Source organism: Aulonocara stuartgranti (genome assembly GCF_965226115.1).
Source record: "Aulonocara stuartgranti genome assembly, chromosome: 5".
NCBI classification, from domain to species: domain Eukaryota; kingdom Metazoa; phylum Chordata; class Actinopteri; order Cichliformes; family Cichlidae; genus Aulonocara; species Aulonocara stuartgranti.
Window position 1 is genome coordinate 25,018,391 of NC_138943.1, and position 23,962 is coordinate 25,042,352.

Consider the following 23,962-nt stretch of genomic DNA (forward strand, 5'->3'; position numbering starts at 1 on the left):
TTATATTTATGGTGCACTTCAAAATAAGTAAAAAGAAAAGTCTATAGGATTCAATGGTTAAAAGCTATTACAGTAAATCACCATCCTTTTCCAAAACCACTTGGTATTGTGCAAAATGTAAATCAAAACAGAATGCAGCAATTAATGCCATTAAAAAACGACAATATATCAAATAATGTGATTGTTTGTTTGTTTTGGGTTTGTTTTTGTTTTTGTTTTGTTTTTGTTTGTTTTTTTTTTTGGGGGGGGGGGGTATTTTGGATTCAATGCCAGCAATATATAAAAGAAAAAAGAAAAAGGGGCATGTTTAGGGGTGTGACTATTCTGCTATATGGACAAACATGTACAAAATTGCAATTTAAACATTCAGAGTCACGTGTTCTGCTTCACCGCGCTCTTGACAGTTTAACAGCTGCATTTCTTTGAACTTTCATTTCTTTTTTTATTGAAAGCACATTTTGTTAGGTTTTAAATATGGGATAAGCAGTAACAACTGAGAAATGGCCTTGGTACTTACATTCTGTAACCGCATGCAAATTAGCTATGAGCTCATGCAGCATCTGTTAAGGCAGGAGAAAGATGCAATGTTTGAAGATTGCTCAGGAAATATTAAAACAAAGGGATTACCATACATCTAATCCAAAGCATTACATCATCTTTCCTGGGTTTTACAGTTTTGCTGATCTCAGTCTGTAATTCTTTCTGCAGAATTGTGTCTGTTTTTAAATAAAGGGCGTTTGAGGCAGTTGAACTTCATGGTTGTCATACAACATTGGGTGTCAGCCTTGTTCTTGTGTTACAGAGATTTCTCCAGACATTACAATATTATATATGGAAGATAATGAAATCCCAATATTTTTTTATTTACCGGGAGAGACCTTCTTCAATTGTGAAACTCTTTGCCGACACAGAATGAAGAAGAGCAGTCGCACTGAAAGACTCAGCCTCAACACAACTTACCCATTTTTTTCTTGGCGCTGACACAAAGTTTTTGAAGACTGTTGCTGGCATGAAATTCAAAAAGAAGAAATATTTTTCCCCCCAAAAAATGATTTGTCTCTTTCAACAGACATGTTATCTGTTTGTAGCACTTTCAAGTAAATCTAGGGATTACTGTAAATGATTTAGAAATCACAACAATCTGTTTTTATTAGCAGTTTATGCAGCTTCCCAATTTTTTTGGAAATGGGGCTGTAGTTAATGCTCTTCATGTGCAACACATCCTGTGGTGAACAAGCCTCTGTATTAAAACTTGTGTGTAGAAAGTTACATGCACCTTTGATTGTGGTGCAAAAGTATCTCAGTTGTAGTTTCTTCAAACACAATGAATAGCAGCAGAATGATTAAGTGGGGTTAACCTTTTATCTTCATAATTCTTACACTTGTGTGTAGTCAGGTTGTGCTTTTCAATCCAACTCACTTAAAGTAACTGTTGACCACTTCAAAATGGGTAGATTTTTATGGTGTTAAAACAATCTATCAAAGGTCCATGCCACTCTGAATAACATTTGAGAATAAATACTGGATTATGTGCCTTAAACTCTTATATGACATGCTCTTATAAACATTTACTCGCTAAACCTCTGAAGGACAGGTGGTGAAGTGTCATGGTATGACAAGCCTGATTAATCTTCAGGGTAATAAATTGTAAACGACACTCTTACGGCTTTTCTTTCTTCATAACGGTTGCATCAGCAGATACAGAAATATTCCCAAATATAAAAACTTATTCCAGAAGGGAAAAAGGTGCCTAAAAAATTTCACTGTATTAGGCCACACCAGTGACTGACGAGCAAGGTTCAGGTTAAAGTTCACATGTCCTGATACACTTAGAGAAACAACCACAAACAGGCACAAGTTTTAACCACAACATGATCGTTTTTAACCAACCTGCTGTCATATTGGACATGAAACAGTCACAGCCTAAAAGGCTTTTACCCACGAGTCCTGAAAGGTTTGTAGTTTCTCTTCGAGAGAAACCAAACAGAGGAATATATCACAGGAAAACAGAAAGTACTACTCCAAGAGTCGTTGGAGTGTACAGCACAAAATTCAACACCCGTTTCGTGGTGCCCCTTCTCCTTTTGCACAAAAAAAAAAAAAAAAACAGGAGGCAGAGAGTTTCCACTGGACTCTGAGAAGCTGCTGATTATTGTCAGTCCTCAGTGAAAAGCCAAAGAGGAGGGCATCAGATCTGAGTGTGGTGATGTGTGTGTCCCGGCGGTGTGTAAGGAGGTGGCGCCGGGTTGGGTTTGATTCCCCGGCTCTTCATGTAAGAGATGAACTGGTCAGGGATCTCTGCTAGCACATCTTTAGCAAGTCGTGCCATGCTTAGTACGTGGTTACCTGTCCGGTCCATATAATCTCTGAAAGGAACAAACTGAGGAAAAACAACAGACGTAAAAATGATTTGAAATGACAGTGATTTAATATTTAAAGTTTGTCGATACAGAGTGGTGTGATGTGGGAAACTATTAAAGAGCACATGGTTTTGCCTAGCTGATATAATATCATCTGGGCTTATTGGACAACTGTTGTGATCCATGGAAAGCTCCTAATACTTTTTGACACTGTACACAAGCAGGTTTGGAGAGCAGGGTGGGACACCGCACGGAGAAATCTCTGAGGCTCATGTTTAAGCCCCTATGTTAGTCAACATTTGCAGGATCCTGAAAGCTTTAGGATGCTCATCCGTCACTAATCCTCTGATATGGTTTCCCTTAGGAGAATGAATGTGCTCGAGCAAAAAGACATCTTTTCCCTCTATAGTCTGATAAATTACTCTTAAAGACTTTTTTTTACCCTTTGTTATTGCTTGTAATGATTCGTGGGGGGGATATAATTCACCGTTGTTTTCTGTCTCTCTCTTCACTGACAAAAGATAGTCTGTGTAAATTCCATGACCTTTGACCCCAACGTGATTCTCAGACTCGTGCAATGAATACAGCCAAAGTTTGTTTCATGCTGTAAAGGCCAGTCACCTGAACTATGTCTCGCTCTGCCAGTTTCCCCCGGGATGAGATCCTGATGTCATCACCATCCAGCTCCACCATAGCTGGAAGACACAAGTTCACACAAACACACACACATAGTGTGAAAACTGGTTAGAGGCAGCTGCCTTTGTGACAAAAGGTTCTGACACTAAAAGGTTTATTTATCACAGATGATAAAAATCCAAATTTAAATATGATCTTTTAGCACTAGTAAAAGCTATAATTGTTCTTTTTTGCATGTCTAATCAACTAATAAGTCCTTTAATATAGACTGTGCAATTTAGAATCATCAGCACTAAATACTGCAAACCCAGCAATTAACCCCAGCCATTTCTTCTACAATTATGCCTGCATCCACCTCCTCATTCCTTTCTCTACTGAGACAAATGAGTTTGTACAGTAATTTTCTCTCTGGTATTTCTCAGAATTAGTGCCAGTGAGGTTAGAACCAGCTCTTATTATAACAGACTGCGAGTTGAATTAAATTGTCAATTATTCGTGGAGAATGACTGATACACTGGTTGGCTGATTTGATTGGCTGATAGAGGCTGTCTCACAGCTATATCAGTTCTTTCATTACTCCAGAAGCTAATGCATGATGTAATTTAATAATAATAATAATTTTCATCACACGTTTATTTTGACACGCACATAAACGCTTTACCTCCTTAATAAACCAGGTCTTTACAATTACAATCATTCTAAAGGTAAAAATTTAAAGCTAACGTACCGTCAAACTCAGCCTGACCCACTCCGACTATGATGATTGACATAGGAAGCTTGGCACCCTGCAGAGAAATAGAAATGAAACGACTCAATTTTTTCTAGCTCACATAGCTTGTCACCATTACCACTAACCTCTTGTGCCTATTACAGTGACATAATGACATTGTACTAGTTACACGCTCTTTTACATGCAGCAGACTGCAGCAGCAGAAAAGGTCTATATCAACCTTTAACTAGCTAAATGACCTTTGGGTAAGAACAGACTTTCAGAGAAAACATAAAAGGGGGAGAAAGAAGCAAGAGCTCAGTCAGAAAAGCTAATGAAACAAGATGCTAATGCAAAATATCTATACTTTTTCCTAAACTTATCCCAGATTTCTGATGTTTCAGAATCCAATTTTCTGTCATTTGAATGACACCAGCTGTTATGTAGAGGCTTCACTCAGCAACGGACCATTAAATGCTGATTGTCAGACTGAGGAATGGAGATTAACTCACTGAAAACACTAGTAGTGTCATCTGAAATGCCACACTGGTATCTCATGCTGTTTTAATAGCTAAAAGTGGCAGATTTTTTATTTTCACACAAATATTTGTAGACGTTTATGTCGGAATTTGCCGCCTGGATGAATGCCGAACAGAAGTGTGAAACTACGAAGCTGGCTGAGACTAAAGGGAAAACAGCTGGATGGTCGCATTTATGAACCAGGAGAAGAGGGAGAGGGAGGAGGTGCCAACTCAGTCACTAGGGCAACCATCCTCATTCACCCACCCAGCCACTCCCAGGCCACACTGGGGACTCATGTCGAGTGCAGTTAGTCTTGATACTGTGGAAGAGATCGGCACAAACCTTAGATGGAAAATAAATGAACACAACAGAAAATAATATGGTGCTGCTACATTTCCTAAATTATTTCTCACTGTGCTGTAATTTACCAGTCTGTGTGAGAGAGCTTCTGTGGGTGTATATGTCTAGTCAACAATTAATGTGCACATAATTGCACAAGCTACAAGTGGAACATGCGGGGCTGTCCTGCATTCATTAGATTTGCTGGTATTTTTCACTTAGGTAGATGAAAAGAAATGAAAAGAAAGAATGAAAAGTAAAAACAAACTTCATCCAGCTGAGATATAAACATGTGCAGCGTGCAACCAAAAGGCACTTGGAAATAAACTGGCATTTATAGAGTACTTTCATAGTCTAGCCACATTTAATGACTCATGCATCACTTTATCTATGCACTTTATTGACCACAACCCTGTGGGCAATTTACAATCATCAATAAATTGCATGTCTTTAGACTAATTAGGACACCAAAGTACCCGGAGGGAGGCCCAGATAGAAAATCCACCCATAAAAGTTTAACCCAGAACCTCATTGCTTTGAAGTGACGGTTCTTACCACTTAACCACTGGATCGCTCTATCATGACACATTACATTGTCTTCCATCCATTATGCAGCATCACTAGGGAACCATCCTATTGGTCACAAATTTATTCCACTGCATGACAACACGCATACAAGTTTCCACAAATAACGGCATGAACCTCCCAGAGCCCGAATCTCAATGGAGTCAGTCTGGAAACACAGCTATCTGCACAGTACCATGAAAGTGTACAAGTGTAACAAAGAGAACATTTAGGGTGGCAGAGGGAGTGAGCCTATCCCAGCTGCCATGGGAAGAGAGGTGGGGAACATCTTGGACATGCCGGCTGCCTAATTAACGTAACCAATTAACCTAACCCCGGCTAACTTCTTACTGTTAGACAACAGTGCTAACCGCTTCCCCACCATGCTGCCCCATACTTTATTATATAAGCAACAACTTGTAAACTTCTGGTGATACAAACAAATATTTGTATATTAGATGTTTGTATGTTAGAATGCCATTTTCACAATCAGAATATCTGCTAAAGGGGAAAGGTTATTCAGTGCTCATCTGGACAGCATGTTTTCTCCCAACTAGCTTAGGAGTCAATCTTTGTGGAGTTTGCAACCACGAAAAGTGAAATGTTGCATAATTTTAATTGTAGAAATAAATATTAGACATAAATTAATATTCTAAGCATTGTACTTTATCCATTTATGTCTAGAAGTGGCCTTTCCGCATAAATGACACCATGAAAGCTCAATGCAAAATCTCCTGTTACATCTAATTAGGTTTCCTAGACTCACATATTTTTTACAAAGCAGTCACATCACCAGGGTTAAACTTGCTGGCACAAGACAAATGCACTGTGGCAAATCAGGCAACCTCTTTTTTTCCCACAGGGATGAGAGCAGTTTGTGTCCTCAGTACCTCAGCCACATCACATCAACGCGATTATCAGTGTTCAACGCGACTCCTGTCAGTGCCTGTCCTCCCACTCATACTCGCAGATATCCGTAAGTGTATGCGCAGCCAGAGACACACACATCTCAACATCAAATGCCACTAAAAATAACCTGGCAATCCACCATGCCCCACTTTTGCAGTCCTCCTGTCACCCTGTTTTGCAGCAGAGATCCAGTCTAATGAGACAACAAAACAAAGTGTCAGTCAAAACTTGCAACTTCACTTTGTTTGTGCTTCTTAAATTCAAATGCCAGGCATGTGCATGCTTTGATGAGTGTTTGTGTTATTGCAATTACACATATGAGCTTAAGGGGCTTTATGGATTTACGTTTAGAGTAATAACCATTTCATTCACACATGGTCAGCTATGTTGCTAGACTGTCTGACATTGGCTGCCCACTATCATTCACATCTTGACAGACTAGTATTGACTGCATTAAGAAGAATGTGGCTGAATGTAATCAGATTTTACCCACAAAATGTTTTTTATATTGAATACAGTTTTCTCAGCATCACAGTGATCACTAACATGACAGTGCCTGTGTGACAAACATATGTACATTACGGGGAAGGTTACTCCTCTCACAAAACATTCAGGTCAGCCCTATAGTTCATTTTTGTCCCTCTCTCTAGCCACTAGCTGTATATTGTTTCCTATTATTACTACTATCCTGGCCTATGGTGCTTTTTCAGATTCTTCCTATTCAGCAGTGACATGAAGAAAATTACACTTGGATGCAAATTTTGGTGACCGTGAAACACAAATAGACGTAAATAGAGAATTTAACATTGCATTTGCATGGATGAAAAAATAAAAAGAACTGGGATTTATAATAAATGTTTTTTAAAACATATACACGTTAATAATTGCTGTATGTGTGACGATGTTCGTGCAATGTTTTGTTGAGATTGGTCCATCTGTTAAGGAGACGATAAGGAACATCACTATAATAAATATTCTCTTACATTACAGAGAAACGCAGGAGTAGGTTCGTGTTTTCAGTTGAGTATCGTCTTTAGGATTGTAATATGCGATATCACATAAACATACAAAGACTGACGAAGACAGTTGATGAAAACCTTAAACTCTGTGCTTTCACTTCCAGGATGCAAGTATGAAAAACCTACATTAGATAAAGGATGTAGCTGAATACAGCTGATAAAGTCAGAGTAGCTACTATATGCATCAAAATGCTGTTTTTTAACCATTTGACTTACCTGCAAAAATCTAATGAAATTTACTTCATTGGTATACATTCAGTTTACATCATGCTCATTTTCCTTAATGATTATTTATTTGAATACATAAAAGCTCTTTTTTGTGAGTCTGTCAGAAAACAAATGCCCATTTGTTCAAAAATAAAAACTGAGTGATAAATATGTTCCCAGGTGTCGTGTATTATATGCTCGACTTTATTATGCCGGTCATGACAGACGCATGCTGAAAAGGTCGTGTCATATACACGAACTGTTACCACAGGAATTTGAATCTTTTAACAATCATTGAAAAGCAATGAGCTGTGTTTCCCTTACTAGCTGTGATTTCTACAGAGATCCAGCAGCCGCTACTTCTGAAACTCAAATTATGTCCTTCCATTTTAGGAGGATAATTAACTTAAAAAACTGCAGCTGCATCCACATAACTTCAGTTTTCTTTCAACAGGGCTCATTTCTCTGCACCATAAACTTGATTTCGCATCAACATCTAAACAGTGCAAAAAAAATGGAGGTTAAATGGTTGTGAAGTGAAGTGCTTTTGTTGGGTCCCTGCACCGATAAAGAGACAGAGCACAAAGCACAGACAGATAACAAGAAGAAGATGAGAAAGGAAGGAAATCAAAGGCAGCAGAGGATTTTTTTTATAGTCTGAATGTGGTGACAGAAGTATGGAGGGTGCAGATGAAGACAAAGAGGTGTAGATCTCTGAGTGGGAAAAAGATGGAGCGAGACAGCAGGTCTTTGTGTGTGTGAGCGAGGGAGACTCATGATTCCACAGAGGTAAAGAAAATGAGGCAGCAGAGCAACCCGAGCAGAGGAGGGGGCTGCTGAGTGATTGACAGGTGGATTTCTCTAATGCAGCAGAATCAGTTGTGACTGATAAACCCGCATGATAAGCCACATGTCCACATGTTAACCAGACATACCGCAAACACCGCTCTCCAGTTGTCGTACATGTGTACAAATATAAACTCAGGCACTCACTTCCTCTCACTCTGTTTCTTAGATCTTTCTTCAAGTGTGAATATGTATGAGAAAGGCTTATATAACCTCAGCACATGTGTCCTCCCTCGCCCGGGATCCGTGGAGGGTAAAAAGGCAAGCAGTGGAAGCAACAAGCATCAGTAGATCAGAAGAGGTGGAGGCAGTGCGATAGAGCAGCAGGCAAGATCTTAAAAGGAAGGTGTGGCTGTTCTAATGTTTTGACTAACAGTCGCAAATTCCCTTTAAATCCAGTCTGCTGGGTGTTCTGTGCCTGTGGCAGGCTGAGGAGGAGTGGAAGAAAAGGGGAAGAGACGGAGGAAAAGAAAAAGGGGAGAACAGCAGCTACCTACTGTTTTAGGCTGGGGAAAGAAAGGTGTGAGGACAAGTTTGGGGGGGAAGCTCTGAGGAATAATACACAATGCTGTGCTGCTTTATTTACTGAGGCAGTATAAATAAGCCAAACTTTCAGCTGCTGTCTTATTCACAGGGGGTCGCCACAGCGGGGAACTCCGCATATTTGATTTAGCAAATTTTTTACGCCAGATGCCCTTCATCTTTTCACATCTCGTATTTATTAATAGTCCACTGATAGAAAGGGAATACCTTAAGGTAATTTAATGGTCTATGTATCATTGATGAGAAAGTTTCTAAACGTGTAATTACAGTTCTAAACATGCGGCTTGCTCGAAGCCATGATTCCAGTCCTTTTTCTCTGCGTACTGCAGCGGCCATTATTAAACCACAGTGCTGTTCTATGGACTGAAGAGAAAAACACAGAGAAGTTTTAGGGCATGCTAGAGCTGATCGGAGACATAACAATTTTTATTTCCAAGAGCAGCTGAATAGCTGCAGCTAACACGTCCATTGATTGTCAGTCAGCAGGTCAGACTAAATAAGACATTTGAGGACGTACTGAGCAACAGAGCTATATGTAATTTTCTCAATCAGTAGACTTTTACTTGATACCTCATGAAAAGTTAGCGCCAACAGTTGATTAGCTCATTGTAGCTTAGAAACAGTGAAACAGGCTGCCTGGCCCTCTTGCTGTAACCTTGAGTTTGTCATGCAATCAGTGCACACTTAACCGCATAATCATCCCTAAAATCAACTAAAAACAACATTTATTGCTGCACTTCATTTTACACTACACCAGTTTTGTTGCTCCATATTGATGAAAAATGAGTTTGATTGCGCTCCTTACTGCTACAAGATTGTATGAAGACAAACAAAGTAACCTCTTGTGGTGCGTATAGGTGAATTTCGTCTCTGGCACCGTGAATCAGTCAAAGCCCTTCTGTCTTTGCTTGTTAGAAGGTGCAGCTGTAATGTTATCAGCAGGAGCTGCTAGTTCTCAGCTCAGCACTAGCCTCGCTTCTATCAGCACCGACAGCAATGAGCTGCTGGCAATTCAACTATTTTTTTTAATCTCCACTACATCTGTCTGCTCTGCTCTACTCCATGTTCCCCTCTGCCCACACATATGCATACAGATATGGTGAAACAGGGAGCAGAGGAGAGAAGAACTGGTGCTAGCGTTGTTACTGACAGCAGAAAACAGTGAATGCTGTCATTCTTTGCCGAAGTGAAACAAGTGCACATAGTCCCCTCTAAGCAAAGGAAATACTGAGCATGTTGAAATATGAATGGGAGAGAGTAGAGTAAAGGGAACAAAGTTTAATCAGCTTCTGTTTGTAGTTGGGCACAGAAATAAGACTGTTGAGATTTTTGTATCTCCAGGAAACACTTTTATATTCTTAAATTACAATTTATTATTTAAATAATGGCCTTTAGCCTACGCTACACAGCATCATTGAGTTCAAAAGTGTCCTCATTAACGCCAAAACAAGTTGGGTGTATCTAGCCTTTTTTTGTAGAACAGGAAATGCTCTCCCACTTTCCCATTCTTACATTTACAATGGCCTCTTTGGTCTGGGCCATGTCTGAAATGACGCCGTCTGTGATGATGAGGAGCACAAAGTACTGAGAGCCGTCCTGCACCGCCGCTGCGTATCTGCATACACAGATAGAAGCCATCATTACACGATGCCGTGTTATCGTTTTAATACAGAAACAAATCTGACTTCAAGACTTATTAATGAATTGATCAAAACATCGATGTGGAAAACAAACGGATGACAGTGCACGCCTTATCGAGCACTCTCACTACATGCAAATTCAATAAAAAATGTTCTTTGTCATTGCTGTACTTCAGCTCACACGCAATAAAACACCCCATGAGAAGAGAGCGATTAATTAGATCAAGCAGATTTAAAACAAAGCCTTCTTTCACCGTTTGATTCATTTCTTTGTTAAAATAAATCTCTTTATAAATCAGCTGACTTATTCAAATGCTAAATACCGACTGGCCGAAAGCCACAGCTTAAAAAAGTGAGATACCTTTTTATCAGAATTACATTTTTAATTAGAGCGTCGTCATAATCAGATGGAGAGCTGTTTGGATTTGGCTCAACAAATGTGCCAGTGAGGGCAAAAAATGACACCGACCGAATCCCGTCACACCACGGCTGTGTAAATACAGTGGCAGGTCAAAATATATGACTTAGATTGTTGGTCGTTTATTTCACTGGCTATATGTGTGACTGCTTTTTGATTGCTGTGAGCCAATTAAAATTCATTCTGAAGCACATCACATGCTGTTTGTTGTGAAGCAGAGAGGTCAGATAAGTTGAAGCCAAGAAGTCAAAAATGTTAAAGTTGAGTTTTTTTTAACTCCAATGTTATAAAGAAAAGATAATCTCACTATTTATGCCAATAAATTCCCACAACAGCTGATTCTATCTGAGACACCGAGCAGACTATAACGCAGGCTGCCGGTCTCTTTGCATATAAATTGTTTTAAAAAATACGTTTCTGAGATAATCTTTCTGAGCTGCAGAGTTTTTTTTAAATATTACTGTGTTTTTAGCATTTGGATATAAATAATGTATAAATCATAATAACAGAGAGACAAGCATAAACAGTTGCCACAAGAGGAAAATCCACAGGGATAAAACAAAAATGACTGCTGCTAAAAAAGAAGAAGAAGAAGATGAAGAAGAAAAGAAAGGGGGAAATATAAATAAAGAATCCAAGACGGTTTTTTGAATTTGCATGTAAAATCATTTTAACTTATGTGGAAAGTCCCAAAAAGTATTTAAATAGCATCTGTTAGAGTTCACCAGATTGGATGGATCTCTCACCTGGCAACGTGGTTCACCACAGGAGCAAAGTTTGTCGGCCCATACAGCTGCACTGTCTTTAGACTCTGATGGTATGCCTCTAAGATGCCTTCAATACCATTGCAGTATGGATTTTCAATGTTTCCATTCTGAAAAGGATAAAAATAGAAACAAGATCCAGTTCAAGATTCTTAAAGTCAAATAAACCTAAACAATATTTACTGTAGTTACTGTCAAAGTGATAAATTATTCAGCTAAACATTTAAAATCAGCTAAACTCAGTCAAAGGTAATATGAGGTGGGGGACATATACCAGTGGGAACTCATGTGACACCCGCCAATCGGGCGGCAGTTTGGCACCAAAGCCTAAAGCCGGGAACATCTTGTCACTGTCGTAGTCTTGAATGATCTCCCCAACAGCCTTCAAGGCCATGGCGTAAGCATTTAGCTGGTAGGGATTCATGTAGTGCAGTGAAGTGGACTGGGAGGGGTTACCTGTTGACAAATAAATCAATCATAAGCTCATCTTGATGTACAAGCAACAAAGTCATATTTCAGGTGCAATCGATCGAAGGTTCTGCTTTTGGGTGGGACTTTTTCTAACATTTAAAAATAGCAATTAGCTGCGGTCACTGATCACATTAACATAACTGCAGTGAGCCTGAGCTGTGATGTTCACCCCTGTTAGTCGTTGTAACAAACTGTAAGCTTATCAACAACTGTGACCTTCTTAAACAGCCCCGCTGTAACGGCACATCATAAAGTCATTCAGTATTAACTGCCCAGCTGGGATATTTTGGATGTGTTTAGAAAATGTTGCTGTCATTGCCCTCAGTGAGGTTGCTGGTGATATGTGCTCACCAGTTTTATTACTTCCTATCTGACAGCGCAAATCCTGCTGCTTTCCTGGTCAAGTGACTTTATCAGGGCCCGGGGTATAACAACAAATTGCATATCACCTGGACTAACACCACAACTGCAAATCTCGAAGCAGCACAGAAATGATTGTCTGCTATATTCCACCCTTCTTATTAGCTGCTAAGCTTTCCATTCTAACATCCAGCCTTCACAGGAAACGGTGGCAGATTTACTGTAAAAAACAACAACATATTTTTGATGCAGCAGGTCTTTAAAGTGGGATGGAGGTTGACAAAAGCAGAACTGACATTAGTATCTGACACTATTGCTAGAGATTTAACCAGATACTCTGGAGCCACAAGTTGATTGAAAACACCATCTGTGGCTCACAACCCTTCGAAGGTGGTTTCAAATATGGACTCACAGATAGAGTACTGTGCAAAAGTCTTGAGCAAACCCTCCTTTCTTTATAGTCTGCTAGGAAAATGGTAAATAGGTATAGGGATTTATTGAAACATATGAAAACATGCATAGAAATACATTATACTATGTAAAATCAGAGTTTTGCTTGATGCAGCTCATAAATCTTTGCTCAGTTCTTCTAAAAACACTAGCTTTACTAAACAGGCTGGTATAAGTTGAGGGAGGAAATAAGTTTTCTTCTGTGATAAATCAAAAAAAAGGAAAGAGGGAAACTTATATTTCCCCCCTAATAACTGGGATTCATGCTGACAGCTAGGACTTGTAGATAAATCTTTTGCAGTACTGCATTCAGTCATAATTACTGGAATAAGTATTGTAATGACAGTTAAGTGTGGTGCTATTTGCTTTTTAAAACTTAGACGCCTGCTCTAATTACCCTTTAAGCTCTCAAAAAACATATAGTAAGAACTTTCCAGGGCATCGGCTGTTAGAGACACTATGTGTACAACGTGCATGCCTGCAGTGATGGTTTGTGTCACTGTGAATTTGGACGTGCCACGCTTTTGGAGCAATGCTAAATATTTTTATCCCCGACCCCCCTTCTCCATACACACTTTGCTGTTAGTATCACTCACCGTTAGATGCTGTGAAATCAATGGCCACAGTGAAATTGATCTGAGTCCTAGAAGGGGTAAGGAGGGGAGGACATCGGAAAAAAAATCAACAACAGAAAGCAGCCAACAATAAAAACATGCCAGAGCTCATTAAATTTCCATGCTCATACCAACGACCACACACGACCCCAAGAGACACGAGGGAGATCACATACGGCATGGCGATCTTTTCATATGACGATATCGATCGGCCTCACTGTCAATACCAACTGCATCAATATACAAAGTACGGCCAGTTGTCAAACAACATTTAAGTGATTACACTCTTTTATCTTGTTTATCTGACTTTCACCTCCACGAGAAAAGCCGGAGGTGCCGAGGAGCTTCTGAGAGATGGAGCATGGTAACAAGCAATTACACTGATGCAGCACTTAAGAGTAAATCATAATCCAATTTTCCCTGCTGATGAAGCACTCCCCTCTTCTTTCTAATTTACAACAATGAGACGAGGCCTTCGGGGGCTCACACGACAGCCTCTCATTATCTATGAAAGTCACCAGAGAGAACAGCAAAAGAATGATAATAAAAACGAATGACTTAAGGATTCACATTAACCTTTCAGCTTTAGGTAGGGACGCAGAATATGCCACAGCCTGACCCTGCTCACCTTAGCATTAATTAAACTTCATTTTATTCATTCATTAGGACATTTTGGAAATAATTAGTGTCTGGGAGGGCAGGTTTGCAAATTGTACATCTACAGCAGGAAAGTCAGAGCTCTTCAGCGTGAGATTTACTTTTTATGTTCATTTACATTAATTTGTTTGATCACCTCTCATGAAAGTAAGAACACGCAAGTATTTTTTTAATCTGTCAAAAATTTTGGTTAAAACAAAAAAATTATTTTGTTATTTTTTAGGCAAATAACAAAGCGAATTTACATTTTTATACCAAACTTTGAGCTTGCACACTGGATTTGTCTGCCCACTAAAACTCATTTTATCTGTCCAGGAATTCAAGTAAATGACTGTAATTATCTTCATCAAGAAATTATAATGTGCTTCACTATTTTTTCCAGCTTTTCAGTAAAACAGTAGGAAATTCACAACAACAATAATTATATTTTAGCATTAAAAGCATTTTGATTATAGAGTTGTTAACGCTGATGGATAAATCCTTAAGTGCTGTTAAAAAGCAGGTGTGGCTTACACCAGCGGTCCCCAACCTTTTTTGCTCCACAGACCAGTTCATGTCCGACAATATATTCATGGACCGGCATTTAAGGTGTTGCGGATAAATACAACAAAATAAAACCAGTACCGATACCAAAAAAAAAAAGATTTATTCATTACATGGACCCAGGGAAACCGAGTTAGTGATAAAAACGATAAAAAAATAACGATAAAAAACTATAAAAACCCTGAATACCATACAGTTCACACCCGAGCCTCAACTCTCGCGGCCCGGTACCAAACGACTCACGGACCGGTACCAGCCCGTGGCCAGGGGTTCGGGGACCGCAGGCTTACATCTTACATTGTGGGGTGGTCTAATACATTTGTCACACACGGCATGTCTGAAGTTTCAATTAATAACACAACTACAACACTACTGCGTTTTGCAAGCTGCTAGTTAAAATATTCCTCTACTTACTGATAATTATTTAGAACAAAAAAATACACAGTATGTTTCTGCAAGCTGCATCGATTATGCACGTTCTTCTGTTCTCGCCCTACAGGTCGCTGGGAACAGTTTGTGTTGCATTTATGTTAATTCACAACAATACAATTGTTACACATCCTATTTCAAATTTGTGATTGGTAAAAAGGTATGTTTGAACGATTTTCCTCATATGTCCTCTCAGTCTTTAACCTCTTTACGGTCTCTGTGCTGCTGAGTTTGAAAGAGATCTACACTGACGTGGAAAGCTTTAAAGCTGTTTGAATAGTCAGATTGTTCTTGCTCTTTTATGATTACAGTGGCTTTAAAATGAGATGTAAAAGCAGGCATACTTCAACTTTTATCCCGATGAAAGCTGTAAAGCTAAATATTACAGAAAAGTGCTTTAACAGCTGGAGCAGAAACGATGGCAGTGATGGAAGTGTTTCTCCTGTTTTGTGGTTACAAAGGGTTTGGACAGCTTAAGTGGCACACTTTCACAAACTTACATCCATTTTCAAAAGAGCCTTCACATTTGCAAGAACCAGCTCTCAGATGTCTTTCAGTAAGCACCACAGTAATGTTAGGGGCCAGACTGATGAGGATGATATTTCTGAAGAGAGGCCACTAAACTTTAAGGTTATTGTATCATAAATCAGCCAACGCCAGGAACTGTCAGCGAAATGTGTCACACTTGTCAGCTCTGCCACAGCACATAAAAACTCTGACAGCTGCCCTACTGTTGTGGGACATTTGAGATCAAAGCACAGCCCAATCCGCCTGAAAGACACACTTCACCTGAGAAAGAGTTGATATTCACACGTCAGCCTCCGGTGTTAAAGCTTAACTGAAGTTGGAGGGCTGGTACTGTACGGTTTATCTTTTAGAACTCATTAAATATACATTTGGAGTTTGAATGCCCCAGATAACTCCAGCTATGAACTTATTAGTCAGTTTAACAAAGTTGCAGTGGAACATTGGACTTTTGATCCCTCTGCATGAAAGTTAGGAAAGTATTTTAATAACATTTTTAATGAAGACCACACAGACGTTTTTTGGTATGTTAACAAAGGCTCAAATTATTGTTTGAACATTAAAGTGCCAGATATTTTTCTACAGAGTTCTTGGAGAATAATCAGAGCTGGAAGACAAGCAAATATCGGAAAGGAACATGTTGATATTATTCAGTGTCCTACAAATGTGCCAAGAGGCTCGTGTTTCAAGCATGGTTTAATAAATATGATGCTGAGCTTTCAACTTCTGGGAAATCAACAAATATTTAACGGTGACCTCACTCTGCATCATTAAGTGCAAAGATGAAACCACCCAAGTATTTCTGCATTAGTTATAAATGTTCCCTCCCTTGATTTATGCTTCGACAGAGGCGTTATTTATGACAGGCTTTTAGTCATAGTAAGGCAATACAAGTAAAAGGCAATTTCATGGTTTCTTTCAGTTTGAAGGTGGTCGTTCCCACTCACCCTCCTTTAATGTAATCTAAGAAGGTGAACTCCGACTCCACTGAGAAGGAAAGCAGGGTCACCTGAAATTAAAGACAAGAATAGACACTTGATTAAATGCAGAGGTATTGATGTTTTCCCCTTAATCCAAAATAAACTCCACATCATGTCTTAGTTGAGCACTTTATGCTCTCTCTGGTAAAAGATGTGAGCCGGCCGCTTTCTGATGAAAGACTCATTTGCATTGCCGGAGGAGACGTTTGAAGAGAAAATGAGATAAATTTGTACGCATTACGTGTTCACAGCCACGCTGCTAGGTAAGCTCTGTGGAAATCACAAATGTCACAAATGGCTGCTGGTGGTGGCTACTCAACACATGTCTTTAAGGTTCTGTCAGCCTTCTTTTGGCCCGCTCATATACATATTTATTGTAAAATTTCTCTTTTAACATAATTACCTAAAGTACCATATACTCAGGCCATGCCCACACTAATACGTTTTGTTTTAAAATGCATCTTTTTCTCTCCGTTTTGGCCTCCCGTCCACACTGAGACGGCGTTTTCGGTCAAGGAAAACACCACGTTTTGAAAACGGATACATTTGAAAACGGCGACTTCGCGACGCAGTGTGGACAGCGAACCCGGAGCCTTTTTGAAAACGATGATGTATTTTAGTCATGTGTCGCAGTCATGTGACCAGTTAAACTAAGATTATGGAGGGCATTACACAGCAGTTGTTTTGTTTGCTCTCAATTTTGACAGCCCTATTTAAGATTTATATCAGTCTGTACATCCTACAGATAGCTTTTCTTCAAATTCTTTATCTCAATCGCTTTTGCAACTTTGTACTTTTGTGTTACTCGCAGCAAGAACTCCACCTCATTGTTAGTCCATTTAAAAAACTCTGTGCTTGTCCTTGACATTTTGTCACAACGTCAAAGAGCCAGAAAGTAAATAAACAGCAGACAGAAATGAGGCAGGTCGAATCATCTTACGTTTTCACCCATGTGCAATACAGGAACGCAGCGTTTTCGATCATTTCAGTGTGGGTGAACAACTGGTCAGAGACGCTTGAAAACAACGTTTTTAGACAAAAACGCCGTTTTCAAATTACCCGGTGTATTAGTGTAGACGTAGCCTCAATCGTGCGTCATGTTTAATTAACAGGTCTGTGGACAATTAAAGAGAACATGTACAGTGCTTCATGCTGTTGTCCAGATATAGAAAGCACACCTTCCAAAGTCTTCCACAACACTTGCATGAAAATTAAAGAGGGAATCATTAACAGAAGAAAAGTAGGTGTGAAACAGAAAAGCGGCAGTCTGTCAGCCCTGATTAGTGTTGAAACTGTACTCACTGTTCCAGAGTTGACATATTTCTTTTTCTTCATTTTCTTTTTGGTGTTAATCACCTACAAAGAAACAAGGAAAGGAAAAGGAAATCCAAAATCCAGTCCATCGTGTGCTGAGCATAGAAATACTTTATATGAAAAGTATTTATACATTTATTACTGCCACTAGCTTACCAGAGTCAGTAACACAAAATGCCTTTAAACCAGAACCGATTCTGGGCTGTGCTTATTAGCTGCAAACATTTTATGTAAACTGTAAAGCGGCCTCTTTCATACCAAACCTTTACATTCACCAAAAAAATACAAAATACATCTGGCCCATCACTGGGCCAGATGTATTTTTACACACTCTAAAGCAATGTTTCCTTTTACACACATACACACCCTTTGGTTTGATGATATAATTCCACCCTAATTGGAGGCAACAAATGTAATGAAGGCATGCGTGTGGGTGGCACACAGAGACCGCGTGCCATCACACAGATGTATGCAGCGTGGAGGCAGGATGGAACAGTGAGTGTGTCTATATGACTGATGGAGGAGAACCAGTGAGGTGAGAAAGGGCGCGTGTTTATGAAATAATAGATGGGTATTATAAGAAAGCGACGCTCCTGCAAGGGAAGATTAGAAAAACTAGAAATGGATGCACGTCAGTGACATTACTGGAGACTGGAAATTCAAACATGAATCTCGGGTTGCAATGACTCGATGGGGTGAGACGGGCTCAAGGTGCGAGGTGTACATTTGCTTTACTGGTATTCTAACGGCTCCAAAACAAGACGGAATTGTCAATCTGAAGACCAAAGACGTCTCAGCTCATTACCTCAATTCTCTATGGCTGCTAGGCATGGAAGTGACAGCCCCTAATTTAACGTGGAGGGATGGCAATTTGTCTGACACACTGAACAATCTGCTGATGCAAAAACTAAAGGGCCTTTCAGTCTCCCCGGGAGGCAGAGAGGAATCAACAGTAGCGTATAATGGAGCTGACATCTAAAAGACAGGTATTCATCCTTTGCTGAAGGCCACCGAATCACAGAGGCGTAAAGGTATTGACATGTCTTCTTTGCTAAGATATTAGCTTTCAACTGCCCCCCTCAAACAATAGTTGTGGTTCATTAAAGATGGTCGCCTAAATATTTATTTTTAGATTCTAATCTTGAATATTAGCATAAAGGCATTGCCTCTTAGATTAATGCAATGCATTCTATTCTGCCCAAAATAAAGTGGGATTTTTATGTAAACATGGGATACACCTATGTCATTTTGGCAAAAGCAGATCCCCAGAATGAGATATTTAAATGAGATGTGTTTGTAATTTGCATACAGAGCCAAATTGTATGCTATTAAGAGAAGAGACATGGTAAGCTGTCCCCTGAGAAGCACTGAGAAATAGCTCTGATCATTCTAAATCCCTGGATTGTTCCCCTATTAATCCTGTTTCGTGCTGCTGCTAATAGCTGTATTTTTATGTGTGTCAGCATCCAGGTGATTATAGCAGCAAAATAAATCTTGGGTTTAAAAGAACATCAGCAGAAGAAACCATTAATTTGATGTATTACTGAAAGGAGGAGGTGGGCAGACATGCTCAAATACTGTTTTATAAGAAAAAAGTATGGAATAACTTTTTCAGTGTGTCTTCATTATGGATTTTTGCGTTGCAGGAGTGGAGACTATCAAATGAAATGGAGGTTTTTTTTTTAATGTAATAGAAAACAATGCAATGATGTCAAAGACAGCAATGTCAGTCCTGTCAAAAATGGGATCCAGGATCCCACATGTAGAGGGTTTCTAGACTTCAGAAGCCTCTAGACACGCACGTGAATGGTGAGAATGCTGGAATTACCTCATACACATTGAACTGGCTCTGCCCTCGAGCTAGCTCTCGGTAGCTGGTGGTAAAATCCCCAATGAAATCGTGGCTGGGATAAGAAATAAAGGGGGAGAAGCATCAGTAACTAGAAGCATTTCTATTAGAAATAACAGGGGAGAGAGTTGGGATAAGCTGGAACTTCGTGACAGGAAATTATAACATTCTCAAGTAAAGTTTGAACCTTGAGTTCTTGGCCTTTTGAGATTATTGTAGAGCAAGTTAGAGTGAGTTACATATAATTAAATATGGTCTTAAACAGTAACTGTACATTAAAGATTTCTCAGATTCTGACTAGTCATGTAATTTCTTGGTTAATATACTCACCTTCCATCCCTATCCCAGTCATACACCTCCACTTTGATTGTTCTGGGGAAACCAAACAGAACATACACACAAACACGACCCATAATAATGTTAGCTGTGATTAAAAACTTTTTTGGACAAGATGTGAATTCAATATTTAGCAAAAGATACTTAAGCTGTGTACACACTGGAAGCAATTTGCAGTGATGTGTCAGCTGGTCACAATAGAAAGTGAATTTGGCAACTTTATAACCGCTGTTGATGTGAAATGGGCTTCCTGTTGAGCGACTGAAGCGACCATCAACAGGAGTGAAAAATATCACTGACTGACATTTGTCCAGGTGATAAATATGCTAGAGGATAACCTGGACAACCTGAGCCTGGAATGTCTACAAGCGACCGGCTTTCAGCTTCAAAGCAAGCAAGTCGCTTAACTGTGCACGCAGCTTTAGGGAAAAGGTTTTTAGAAATGGAAAGACTACAGGCGAGCGTGAGGGTGCTTCTTTATGTTCAATGCAATAAAACAAGGTAGTAAGTAGAGATTTGCTTTTGCTTTGCTTCTTCACTTTGGTGAACATTGTTTTGACGTTTAGACAGTTGTTATAGAGCTCCTAGGTAACCTGTAATTTCCATCAAACCAACCCCAGACCTTGAGAAGAAAGCCTGCTCATATGATGACTGATTGTGTGAGGTTAAAGGTTTGTGTCAAAGTGCGAAGAAGTGACCGTTTGAAGGAGTGGGAAGAGTCTCGCTCCTTCGTTGTTACACATGGATAGTTGGTCAGGACCTCTTAGAATCACGCTGAAATGTAAGGGGTACTCTTGAGTAGTGAGGTGTGTGAAAGAGGAATAAACTAAGCAAAACCACAATCCCTTCCACAGACCTAATTAAGTTATTTTCAGTCTGCCTAAACAAGCAGTGAGTGAAAGTGGAAAACAGCAAGCTCCCAAAAGGGATGTTAATTATGACCTTGCTGCTAATAAACCTGTTCATGCAGTGGCATGAACAGGTTTATTAGCAGTTTCTAAGTGGTGTCTTATGGTTTCTTAGTGCCTTCTTATAGTACAAAAAACTTAAATTAATATTTAAAGTGGTTGTAAAAAGAAAGTTTTTCATATTAAGACAAAATAAAAACATTATCTAGTCCTTACCAGGTCCTAAAAGATGGTAAATACAACCAAAGATGAACAAGAACACAACACATATCACACTGCGCAATTATTTAACAAAAACTAAGCCAAAATGCAGAAGCATTGAAGTCTACCCATGATTCAATGACAGTGTTGAAGAAGTCTATTGGTTTGTTCCGATACAACACAGATATGACAACACTCCTAAACAAGTCGTACTTGTTCACACTTTTTCTACTTCTACAGTCACTCACTTAAACATTTAACATGCTAACTGAGGCCTGCAGACTGCAGAGGTGTAGCTCTGGAGTTTTTTGTAATTCTGAACATCGTACAGTCTGACCTTGGGGTGAAATTTCTGGTACGTCCACTCCTGGCAAAATTGGTGCCTGGGAAGATTGAATGTTTTCCACTTGTGAATAGTGTTTCTCACTGTAGAATGATAGACTTCAAATTGTTTGGAAATGGCCTTCTAACAGTTCCCAGATTGTTGTGCAGCAACAATTACCGCTCTAAGATCATTGCTGACACACTCGAATGCCCCAGACCTGCAAACTGAACAAACCTCTGCTTTTACAGAGGTGCTCGCACCCTGATGATCAGTTAATCACATGCATTTGATTATCAGGCTGCTATTCGCCCTCTGAATTCCTATGGAAGCAGTTATGGGGTACTTATGCTGCTTCTGCATTTTGTTTTTTGTTAAATAAATAATCAGACAGTGTAACACGCAATGTTTTATTTTTCATCAGAGGTCACATTTACCCAATTTTAAGACTTGCTGAGGATCAGAATGTTTTTTTAATGTCCTGATAGGTCAAACTTTTCAAATGAGAACCAAGCCAAAGAAATATTATGTGTGTACCACTGTGATGCTGGTGGCTTCCTCACTAAATGGCAGATTTTTGACGTCCTTCAATGTGAATGCAGTGGATTGTTTTGTCAGTTGGTTGTTACAACTACAGAATCCAAACGGCATCTTTACAACAATTCTGCAATGTCTTAAAAGTGGATTTTTAAAACAGATATTAATGGAAAAGTTATTTCTGAGGACAAAAGAGATTAAAATAAATACACTGCAGTGCATATGTGAAGCTTCTGTTCTGTGTAAAAAAATAAACCCAAGTCTCCGCCAACAGTTTTATCAAAGGTTATTTTTAAGGACACGAACAACAGCTACACTTTACCAGGAGAAAATATTTTTGACACCGTGCTCAGGGAGCCCCGAAATCAGTTAAAACAGACGTCACTCGGGTCTCTAACAGGGATACTCGCTAACATTAGAACAAGGCTGAGCTGCTGGCTGCATGTTGCAAGAGAAAACGTCAACTCGTTTAAAGAGCTCCCTTCAAAAAATTGCCATTTGCAAACTGATGACATTTTACACAAATGCAGCAGAAACAATGTCCCAGCAGAGAAGCGAAAACTTTTCTCGGCTCTTTCATTTCGGAGTCACATTGATCTAACCCCCATACCTCCCCTCCCTCCCCGACTTCGAGTTACACAAGTACTGACACCATCCAGATCCAAAGAAAATATAAGCAACCAGTAGATCATAGATTTCCTTCTTGTCACTGCATAACTGAAAGATGCCAGATATGAGCCCAGCCACCTTCCCAGCCACATGGCCCCTGTCGCTCTGTGGTGACAGTTTGTTCTTTTGAGGTAATCTTCAAAATGTGCTTGTCATCTTCGATGGTAGGAACATGGTGCTTCTCCTCGAGGGAGGGAAATAGAAATAATGGGCAGAGGAAAAAAACTATGTAATCCTCTCACCAGTCTATATACAGGAGCAAATTGAGTAAGTGCTTAAGTGTATGTCATGCTACTCCAATAAAGGACCACATCAGACCTGCTTCTAGGTCTGATGTGCAGATACCTGCTTCTAACATTTGACACAACTTTAATTTAAATCTCTGTAATCTTACAGCCGTATCAAAGCACACGGGCGGCCCGGATCCTCGAGTGGCTCAATTGAACCTTGAGAACAATATACACTCCAAAACTAATCTGCCAGTGATATCTTTGGCTACTATTCTGAGGCATCTTTAATGAACACGACTCATTTTCAGTAATGGGGGCCTATATAATTGAGTGACAAAAAGGGAGACCGCGTTTGATACCGAACAATTCCTCAGCTCCAATTATACAGATCTGTCTGATCTTTTGCCAGGAATAAAAATAGATGATGTTGGAGACACCCAGGCTAGGATGTTAATGAGGAAGAAATGACTCTTTTGGTGTTTGAAATTATTTATTAGTGTTTAAATATATACCTTAGGTACCGCCTACACTGATGAAATACACTAGAAAGGTGAGATTTTCCTACACAACCAATTGTGGAGCTGAATATAGAACAACTTGGAAGTGTCTTCCACTTGTCTTATTTCTCTTCACACTCCCGCATTTTCTTCTCCTTGACTGGAACAATGCCTTTGACACGCTGGATCTCTGCTTTTCCTTCTCCGGTTCGACTTACCTTTGCTGCCTGTTAAATGTCTTCCTTTTCTCATTCATTTCTCCCCCCTCTCCATCTCATCTGCTTCCTTTCCTTCACTTTCACTCGCCTGTTGTTTGCCAATATGTTGTCTTGTTGCTTAAATTTGTTCAAGGATCAGATGCTTGCTGTCACCGGGGATTCAACTGGATTCTGCTGCCACCGGAAGGATGGCCTGCCTAATCACTGTGCCATCCTGACAATTGCTAGCAAAGTTGAAAGGTGGTTTTTTTGTTAATCCTTGACTTTCTTGTTTGCAGGGTACTTTAGAAGACTGCCAGCTGATCTGACTAAAATATTTTTGGCCAGTAGTTCCTGGATTGATCTGGGATTTCCATTTGCTGTTTCCTAACAATAA

At 39.6% G+C, this 23,962-nt stretch overlaps 1 protein-coding gene across 3 annotated transcripts in view; it reads right to left on the minus strand.

Moving 5' to 3' along the window:
* Positions 1-230: 230 nt before the first annotated feature.
* cpne5b (copine Vb) overlaps positions 231-23,962 on the minus strand; it is a 137,560-nt gene continuing 113,828 nt past the window's right edge. For 2 of the 3 annotated variants that reach the window (XM_082534787.1, XM_082534789.1), the window contains 11 exons: positions 19,999-20,040; positions 19,648-19,723; positions 17,808-17,861; positions 16,473-16,534; positions 13,354-13,400; positions 11,751-11,932; positions 11,459-11,586; positions 10,167-10,269; positions 3,724-3,781; positions 2,982-3,055; positions 231-2,380 (listed from right to left, as the gene is read on the minus strand). In XM_082534787.1, coding sequence (XP_082390913.1) covers positions 2,189-2,380; positions 2,982-3,055; positions 3,724-3,781; positions 10,167-10,269; positions 11,459-11,586; positions 11,751-11,932; positions 13,354-13,400; positions 16,473-16,534; positions 17,808-17,861; positions 19,648-19,723; positions 19,999-20,040 — 1,018 coding nt within the window. In that variant the 3' untranslated portion in view covers positions 231-2,188. The remainder of the gene's footprint in view (positions 2,381-2,981; positions 3,056-3,723; positions 3,782-10,166; positions 10,270-11,458; positions 11,587-11,750; positions 11,933-13,353; positions 13,401-16,472; positions 16,535-17,807; positions 17,862-19,647; positions 19,724-19,998; positions 20,041-23,962) is intronic. The other variant, XM_082534788.1, reaches the window with a different exon arrangement.